The 9765-nt window shown below is 39.4% G+C and overlaps 1 protein-coding gene across 10 annotated transcripts in view; it reads left to right on the forward strand.

Moving 5' to 3' along the window:
* Positions 1–9765, forward strand: part of frmd4a (FERM domain containing 4A) — a 113226-nt gene that overhangs the window by 66541 nt on the left and 36920 nt on the right. For 9 of the 10 annotated variants that reach the window (XM_017305248.1, XM_017305249.1, XM_017305247.1 and 6 more), the window contains exons 2-3: positions 3696–3761; positions 9335–9429. In XM_017305248.1, coding sequence (XP_017160737.1) covers positions 3696–3761; positions 9335–9429 — 161 coding nt within the window. Of the gene's footprint in view, positions 1–379; positions 908–3695; positions 3762–9334; positions 9430–9765 lie in introns of those variants that run through there. The other variant, XM_017305250.1, reaches the window with a different exon arrangement.

Raw genomic sequence — 9765 nt, forward strand, 5'->3', positions numbered from 1 at the left:
ACTTCACTGCGGCCAACTACCGATGTCCTTTTTAATCCGTATCTTTCAAAAATACAAATGATATTCAGTGTAGTTTAGGAGGCTACTTTTTTTCCTTCTTTTTTCCCCCCAATACTACAAACTATGTATATTGTAATTAAAGCCCGTTGTTATTTTAGTCATGTAAAAGACAGACTTGGTCCTATGCAGACTCAGATGTCTGGGTGTGTGAGCACACACCTCTACACACACACACACGCGCACACACACACTGCACAGAAAGGTCTGCAGTTTCTCATGGCTGAGAGCCGCTGCAGAAAATTCCCCCTCATCTCCTCCTCTCCCCGCCCCCACATCTTGCCTCCATTATTCCCGTGTTTTTGGAGCAACCTCCGGTGACAACGAGAAGCATCGCTGACAACCGCTCGCATTTTTTTTTCCCCCTAGCCACGCTCCCCCTTCCCTGCGCCCCTGCAGCTCTTTGACCGTTGGTACGGTCTCCCGGTTCTCCGGTGCGCGGTGCCGCCGCCGGTATAGCGGGGGCTGCCTGACCGGAGGAGGTGGAGGTGGAGGGAACTAGCAGCGTGAGGCTCTGTTTTCCGAAGGAGGGATGAGAGAGAAGCCAGCCTCCTCTGCCGCGCTTAATTAGCGCCTAGTTAAAATATTTTTAAGTTGGAATGGGGAAGAATACATGAGGCAGCACTGCTATAGGACACAGCCAGCTTGTAACTAACGTTAACTAATGGGCTCAAACATGGATGCTGATGTGTCTCCTCCTCTAGGCCGGCCAGGAAAACGGATGTTTTTCGATGATTTTGTGGCTGGAACTCGACTCGTCTCTTTCTGGGATTAATACTCCAGGTTTTTCCCTGTCTCTTTTGGTACAAGTGTTTCTGTTGGAACCTCGCAGGAAGCTTTTGTTAGCAAGGTAATGTGGTAATAACGTTCCTTTCTGTCGCAGATAGTCTCTAAGCAGCATCCCCAGTTTACTGTCTGTAGCTGCTATTTTGGTGTCAGCTTCAGGGAAATTACGAAACACTTCGAACATGTGTACGTTAAACGACATTTCATGTCTACGCTCTTGTTGTCAAATGTTGCATTTGAGGGTGAGTGTTTACTAATTTCTGTCAAGTAATGGAAATGTAAGACGAACCAGGATGAGGTGATGTAGCTTCTACATGCTTGTCACTATCCCAACAGTGACATCGCAATGTAATTTTCGACCAGGATTCACAGCACATTTTGATGTGAGTAAAGTTAAGATGCTATAATTAGTGTTCAGTTAATCTAAAATTAAAAAAAGTCCATCTAGTAATGTAATCTTTTATAGCTTTGTGGCATCAATAATTAGAAATATACCTAATATTGTAGTTTAGTAGCAGCAGGTATTAATAAAGACTTCATTGCATTTGGTTTGGTGGTGGATAGTAAATTAGGACCATGTGTCCAATACCACAAGACATTTTATTAAAGTAAAACCAGTAGGGGGGCTGTTTCTGGTAGATTGGACCCCCTAATTTAAGCCTCAGGGCAGAGATTTGTTACCTTGACATTAAGGTTTGCACTTTTCCCAGGTCCTTGGAGCTGATTGCCAGTGAGTGTGTGTGTGTCTGCATTGCAGTTTACACACTACACTTTTCAGTCGTTTTTCAAGTAACTATTCAGTCTGATTTTGTATGCTTCTTTAATTTGATTATGACTTCTGCTTCGCCAACAGAATTGCCCTTCATTGCAGGTAGATTACATTTTTGTTTAAAAATGTAAAAACAAAAGTGGTGTACATGTCACTGACTGTGTGCACAGGTGCACCCAATCTAAGCCATCAAACCACATGGGAGCAGTGTGTGTGTGTGTGTGAGGGGGAGGTAGACCCAGTGGACATTTGCTCAGCACATTCAGGACAGCTCACACTGGGCTGAGAAATAAGACATCTAAATGGCAGTTCTCTCCCTTCTTTTTTCCCGTCGTCTCTTTGCTAAATCTCACTCCCAAGCCTGACACTATTGCGCAAGCAGAGATGAACTGTGAGAAAGTAGAAATGTGGTTTGGTTCAACTCTTATAGTAGTGGTGTTTTTGACACACCCTTACTAAATTGCATATGCCCCAGGTGCCCTCCTGGGGAGGAGTTACAAACCAGTTGCACTTGTGTTTTTGTCGTGTTGATCTGTGTTTTGAAAGGTCTTCTCATCAATTACTTGAGCTATTGTTGTTTTTCCTTTTTCCTCATGCACTGTCCTCCACCCCACTGCATCCCCATCTTCCAGATGTGAAGGAAATGTGGGAGTAACTGGACGCTGTTTGTGGTCCTTGGGGTGCCCGCTTCCTGTTAAATCGTGGAGAAACTCCACATGTGCTGGAAGCAGCAGGATACAGATACGCATAGGCAGAAGCATGCACTTCACACTTCTTTGAGAGTTGGTTCATTTGAACTGTGGTTGCTGATTTTAAATTCTGCTCAGATCTTTTGTTTTTGTTTTAGTCTTTGGTTTGTTTGGCTTTCAGTGTACAATGCAAACCTTTCTAGCAGGTTTGTGCAGTTGGCTTTATCTACAGAAGATATTTGGAGCAAATTGTTGTTTACCACAATCGGTGGTGTCTTCTTTGCACCTGTGTCACTGTTTACATTTGAACTTGGCACACAGAGATATACAGTAGATATATCTTTGTCTCTGCAGTTCAGCAAACCTGATGTCAGCAACACAGACAAACACTCCTGTGAGCTTTGTCAGCATCACATACTTTAACTCTACAGTTTTTTAACTGTGGTTGCTAGTGTACTGATGGGTAATGGATTTCCTGCTCGCGGAGGAATGTTAAAAATGTGCGAGAAGGACAGAGAGTAGGATACTGTCTCTGGTAGCTCATTGTGTGTAGTTCAGATAACCTTGTTAAAACTTCACTGAGATACCGCACAGACACAAAGTTTTCAGTTTGTGCCCCAGGTTGCAACATGTTGTTCTGCTTGGTGTTGAGACTGTTGATGTTTAATACACTGAAGTATGTGGACAAGTAGATCTAAAATGCACTTTTAATTCAGCGATTGGTTGATGAAATCTCTTTTGTCAAGTTACACATTTTAATTCCAGTGATTTGCTGGAATCACAATTTAATCGTACGATGTAATGCATGTAATTTCATCAGTCCACAGTACTTACTTGGATGCACTTTTGTGACTGTTATAAGAGTCAGATAGGTTGTGGGACATATGCCTTGATATGGAAATCTCTTTACTCCATAAAGTACCATACAGCACATTTTTCTCACTGATTTCATTTAGTTTCTAGAAATAAAGTTATCAGTCGAAATTAGACTCGGAAGATTAGACCTCAATGAAAATCAGACATTAAGTTTAGAAAGCCTGATTTGCTCATTTGAATTATTAATTTATCTAAAAGATATAGATCATAATTTTGAATAAATTATTCAAAATTCTTTCATATTTTATACGACACATTATGACTTTAGTTTCTACACCAAACACACACTAAATACAGACTTATTCTGTAAACTGATGCCCTCAAATCTGATGACTCCAGAAAAGGAAAGTATCCCAATTATCACACTGTTATTTTCTGAGCCAACTTAGGATATCAGCATTTTGTGCTTGAATGTCTGGACTGCTTAAATGTCTCAAAGTATATAATTTTGAAATGAGTAAATAATTTATTATTAAGCCGCAAAAGCAAACTTGCGTTTTGTTTTTTATCTTTCCCAGATGACAGAGGGAAGGCGGTGTCAGGTCCATCTACTGGACGACAGGAAACTGGAGCTCCTTGTACAGGTGAGTTCCTCTTCTTTTTTACTGTTTTACAGATGCTCATTTATTTCAACACAATAGAGATGCAGTTCTCGATGTCTTAAGGGATTTGACTATTGCTGACTAAGGGAAATTTGGTGAGCAGTAGGTGACACTGCACTTTCCTCCTGCTCATCTGATCTCTCTGTTCTTGGCAGAAGATGAACACTGCAACACAGATTCTATCCTTTGAGAGTTATTCTTCAGCTCTCATCCATCCTGTTTTTGCATTTCTTCCCTTCCCTGAGGTTACATTTATGTCTTTTGTTGATTGCTAATCACTTCCATTTTCTCTTCTTACTTGCTGGCTGAAAAGACTAAAGAATATTCTGTTACTTGGCTCGCTGTCGTCTGGCTGTTACCTGGTTTCTGTGGGAAAACTTAAAAAAAAATCAAAGAATTTCTCTGAAAAAACAAATGCAAGATGAATGCTAAGGAATGGAGAGAAAGGAGATGACACTAAGGGATGGAAATAGAGTGGAGAAAATGAAAGGCAGGGCTGAGGATAGGTCTGCTGACTTTCTGATTTGATTACTCTGCCAGAACTGATCCGCTCTTTTAAATTGGTAGTTTGTTCTGCTGCTCTGCCTCTTACTGTCGCTCTGTATTCCTGACTTAACCTCTCATCACTCTCCATCCCATACCACTACCGCAGTTTGTCATTCTCATCTGATTTTCTCTATAGTCTCTCACTGAAAATACCACTTATCTTTCATACTGTACTCTTCTTATTCTCTTTACGATTAGAAGTTATCACTTTCTTACAAACATAATTTTTAAGTAGCATGTAAGCAGGCCCTATTACAGATATCTAAAGGATTAAAATGTCTTGTTTGCCTTCAGGGTATATAACATAGCGTCGAACTACAATTAGCATTAAGAAGGAATGAGACAAAGGACTGAAATATTGATTAAAAAACAAACAGTTCTCCCTTTTTCTATTCCTTTTGTATCTCTTTGTTGGGTGAATGTTTTGTAGTTTGGCGCGCTGTTAGTTGGACCATTTTCTTCTCATAGCTTTTTAATGAACTAAGAAAACTTGAGTTAGAAACGATGTTCTTACTTTACATTAGAAGCATTAAAAGCAGTTGACAATTTATGTAACCAAGAACCTCACTGACTACTTCAGAGCTGCAGTTTGTTTCTCCTATGAACGAAGTGTCATCAACTTCGCCAAATGTCCTGCTCCCTCAAATGTTATGTTTTGTCACTCATTGCACTAAAAACTGGATTGTTTGCCCATTCTATCATCTAGTCATTGCCTTTTCATGCAACTCATTTTTATTTCCCTACAATGCTCTGTCTGGAATTTCTTCAATTGAGCTCAGTTTCTCAGTGGACTGACCAGGGAATTATGTGTGAATTATGATGATGATTTTCTGTGCTGTTTTGAACCGTAGTCTGCGATGGTTGCAGTTTGGCAATAGCACTGGAGGAAGTGAACAAACCCATCCAGTCCACGTTGGCCAGGCTTCCAAATATTTTCGGGAAGCTTTGTAGTGTGGCTTCCTTCACGGCTGATCTGGTGCTTTGCATGCATCACAGCCAAATGTTCGCGATTGGGTAAAATCAAATTTACTTGTTTAAAACTTCCAACAGTCACCTCAATCAAGCAATCATTTCTCGGTAGCACAGAACAAGTAGCTGGTTTTTAACAGGTCACTCATTCTTCTATGCAAAATTGCTAAAGCTCTATCAAGGTGTGTAGTATCTGTGTACATCATTTTTTAAGTCTGGATTTTACCTGGACCATCCCGATGCATGAATATGCTTTGATTTAAACCCTTACATTGTCGCTGTTGTTCACTCTTTACTGTAGTTGCCCTGCAAGAATGTGAACCTCCACCACAGTATCAAGTCTTTTACTCCCTCCTTAGATCCATCTTTCCATCAGCTCTGACCATTTATTTCACTTCAGCTAAAGAAAATAATCCCTAAAGTATATAGCTGCTCTTGCTATCTGTTATGGTGGAGATTATGTGCTCACCTGTATGTAAAGTGTTAGTTTTGTGCTACATCGTTTTGCATGTAAGACAAAAAGGTTTAATGTTTGTCTACTCTAACCAGAGCACCCTCTTCCAAATGGTTGCTGTTATTTGTTCAGAAATGTTCCCTTCACAGAACCGATGTATTCATACACACAGGTTGACTATTTTTAACAGCTAGGCTACTTGTGAAGGAAGTGGGTTGCTATAGATGTTTATTTAGAGGGATCAGAGCAAAAGGGGATTAATAGCAACACATATCACAACATTTAGATATTTTGAATGTAAAAATTGGAAAATTATCTCAACATAACAACTAAAGTTAATAGATGCAACTTAACAATATTTGGAGAATTTCAAGGTGGTATGAATACTCCTGCATACAGCTTATGACTCCAGGGATGCCACTGATAAGTAATTTCTGTTACTGAATCATAAATTGGAGCAGCTCTGAAGGTACCAAGTGGGAAAGAGGCTGTTTGCTCAGACAGAGCAGCAACTTGCTGCCAACAAGGCAACTAAACTACATTTGTGTGTTTATAAGTTGTCTATTGGTAGTCTTGAGTGTGTCTCCTCCTCACACTCAGAGCCCTGTAATTCTCACACTGTTAATTACCCGTGATGCTGAGAAGGCACAGGCTGAATGTCTATTAGAGGTAATGCTGTCTAAGCTAGCAAAGAGATGTTCCATCTGATAAAAGGCTTCTGTGTTTGTGTGTGTGTTGCCTGTCATTCACTGTCCATATCACTGTTGGTATCTCTCACCATTACATTAAACATCTGATACGTTCAGGGCCACAAATCAAATTCAGAGCATGCTTGTGGAAAAAGATTGATATCGTCACCTTGCGAGGAACCCAAACTCAATTTAGCTGTCATGTGCTTTGGATGGGAATCCACAGTGTGCTTGGTATTTGTATCAATATGGAGACACAAAGCACCACAAAACTCTCAGCAACGCTGTTGGTGCTTCTTTTCATCATTACTTATTTATTCTTCATGTTTAACAGAATAGTGGGGGTTTTTCTTCTTCTCTGTTTCATTTTTCCAACTGTGTACTCGTGTGYTTACTAATGTGGCTTTGCCTCCCTACTTGCTGGTGGCTACCATAGGGTTGGGGTTGTTTAAATGGTGCTGTTGCCAAGGCAGTCTACTGTTGTGCGGTAATGAGAGACCACCTCATTGTCTCTCAGACTGAACCAAAACATGTATTACTGCTAATACTGTAAAGATACCCTCCTTCCAAACCATAAACATTTGAAATGTGTTGAGCCTCTCAAAGAGTATTCTGTTGATCTGCTATTTGGAGAAATAATAGTGCCAATCAAGATGTGGAGGGAAGTACCAATTTATGTTGAGTCTCACATACCAAACGTAAACCCCACAGTCAGTGCTCAGAATAAATAGCTGTTCAATTTCCTCTTTGCTTAGAAAAAGAAAAACGAAAAATAAAAGCATTGCTTCATAACCTTACTTTTAAGAAGTGGAGTATGTGAAGTACTTCCAAGTATGAATTATCTTCCAGTAGACAATCAGGTGGTGTCAGAGAATCATGCTAAAATTCTCTTGAAAATTAAGGAAACTGCTTCTCATATCAAAGTTCATCTAGCACCAAATTTCCACCATAGAAAATTTCCCATATTCAGTTTAGTTTAATTGAATGCTATTATTTAAGATATTTTTGGGACCTTTGTATTTAAGTGTCATTCTCTGCACTTGCTATGATCCTGGGACCCAGAGACGAAGGGCAAACATTGTGAATCAAGTTCCTTGAACTTAAGTAAAGCGTTTTTCAGGCTACATCTCAAATGCAGTGTGTAGAGTCGTCGTTAGAAGAAAGCATGCCTCCCATGAACATGATGGATTTGACATATTTTGTCAATATCTGAGGATTTGAGGTTTTTCTTCATCTTTGTGTAATAAATACTCACATGTTGGACGGAAGACGTTGTGTGTGGTCTTGTTAGCGTGTGGTTACATTGAACAAATTGTAGAACTTGTTTTGACAGAGGGTGCTGTTGTGTGTTTTTGCAGTTCTAGTTTCACTCAGATACGCAGTGTCAGAGGAACTGCCCACTTTAGCTGCACAATATCAGAAAATCATGCAATGCAATGCTAGTACTATAGGTAAATTGTAATAATTATATTGGTTGCGATTTCAAAATTTTCACCTTTCCTCGTTTTCCTGTGTGCCTTCAGCAGTCTATAACAATAGTTTCTTTGTCATTGTAATCTGTCAGGTATGAGCATCTATTCCTTATGAGACTACATTCATCATGCTGAATATCTTCTTGGCTTCCAACAAAACAAAGTTAAATGTACCTTAAATTGCATTTTAATATATCATTATGCAATCTAATTGGAAAAGGCAAAATTTCAGGTTTTTACCTTTTAGGTTACATCTTATTGAAAGTCTTATAATAGTTACCGAATATACAGTAATCATCTTCCATCGTTGTGTTACATTATGTTCAACTTTATTCTTATAATTGCATGTATAAGGCACAATGAATGTGTATGTTATCTTCATCTTAACCTCTCTTCTTTAATTCTTATCTCTCAAGAGCCTTTATGTGTAGAAGATTAACAGTAATAACAGTAGGCATCATTCCTTTATTGGATCTAGGTCAATGCAGATGTTTAACTGTGTGTGTGTGCATGCTCGTGTGTGTGTGACATCACCTCCTTCTCTTTGAATAGCTCTTAGTAGCTTCTGACACTAAACCTAGCGGTGCAGTGAATGGATTGGAGGAGGTTATTGAAACCTCCTCCAATCCATTGGAGGAGGTTTGGAATTTCTATGGAATTTCTTCGATCTGTATGCATTATTTTTAGAGAGGATATATCCATCATGTTTGTTTTTTTTCTCAAATATTGTAACACATGTTTTCCTTCTGTGCTTAGAGTGATGAGTGTTTGGGTTTAGATGTGTGTATGTGTATGGAGCTGTGCGTATGAATGTACTCATCAGTGAGGCACACCCATGGTTAACCTCAGGGTTGGGCGTACCGTTACTCAGGATGTGACAAACCAGTCAGCACATGGCATTAGTCCCACTCCTCTGCTTCACTCCAAGATCATCCCGCTCCTTTTTTGTGTGATGACAAATAAATGTTTTTCTCACATATAGCCTCGGCATCGCTTCACTGGATTAGCTATTGTGCTAGCTGCAGCCATGATTGCAACACAGTGATTCAGCTTTAAAGTATGACGCTGCAGTGGAGGTGTGGGTCAGAGAAAAAAGTAGAGAGAGGGATGGGGAGGGCATGGTACCTGCACTGTCAGCAGCATCTACAAACTCCATCCATCTTTTTGTGCTTTCCCCTCCCTCTCCTTTACTTGTGTTCTCACACCAGCTCATTTACTGTTTCCCCTGGTGTTTTTTGAAATGCATAGTCATTGCTCTAAATCAATAGCTGAAATGGCATCTACATTAAGCTCAGCCATGTACTTATTTCAATTAATTTATTAAGTGATAAATCACAATACTCACAGATATATGGTAAGCCATGACTGACAAAGGCAATCATAATTGAGCCCAAAATTGTGTTGTTTTTTTTATTCTCTCTACAGCCCAAACTGATGGCAAAGGACTTGCTGGACCTTGTGGCTTCCCATTTCAACCTCAAAGAGAAGGAATACTTTGGAATTGCATATACAGATGAAACGTAAGGCATATTCAAAAATATCTGGCTAAGTCTTACTGTTAAGTATTTTTCAGGGCTGGATTTAAATGGGAGTGTTTTTTTTGTTTTTGTTTTTTTTTAATTGCCTCTAAGCCTGGCCACTGTAGAAATATCTGCAATAAATTCATAGAGGTCCTGCATTATACTTACAAATGTTGAGCCTTAGAAGTAGTAAAAACTCCAGAAAAAAATAGAATTTTGACTAATGTGCATTGACCTTGAACACATCCTAATGTAATTCTGTAATGTAACTACATGTACACTTAGCTATTTACAGTGGAACTAGAGAAACAGTACCATTTTTAAATATTATTTTAT

The sequence above is a fragment of the Poecilia reticulata genome, linkage group LG6, assembly GCF_000633615.1.
Source record: "Poecilia reticulata strain Guanapo linkage group LG6, Guppy_female_1.0+MT, whole genome shotgun sequence".
Taxonomy (NCBI): Eukaryota; Metazoa; Chordata; class Actinopteri; order Cyprinodontiformes; family Poeciliidae; genus Poecilia; species Poecilia reticulata.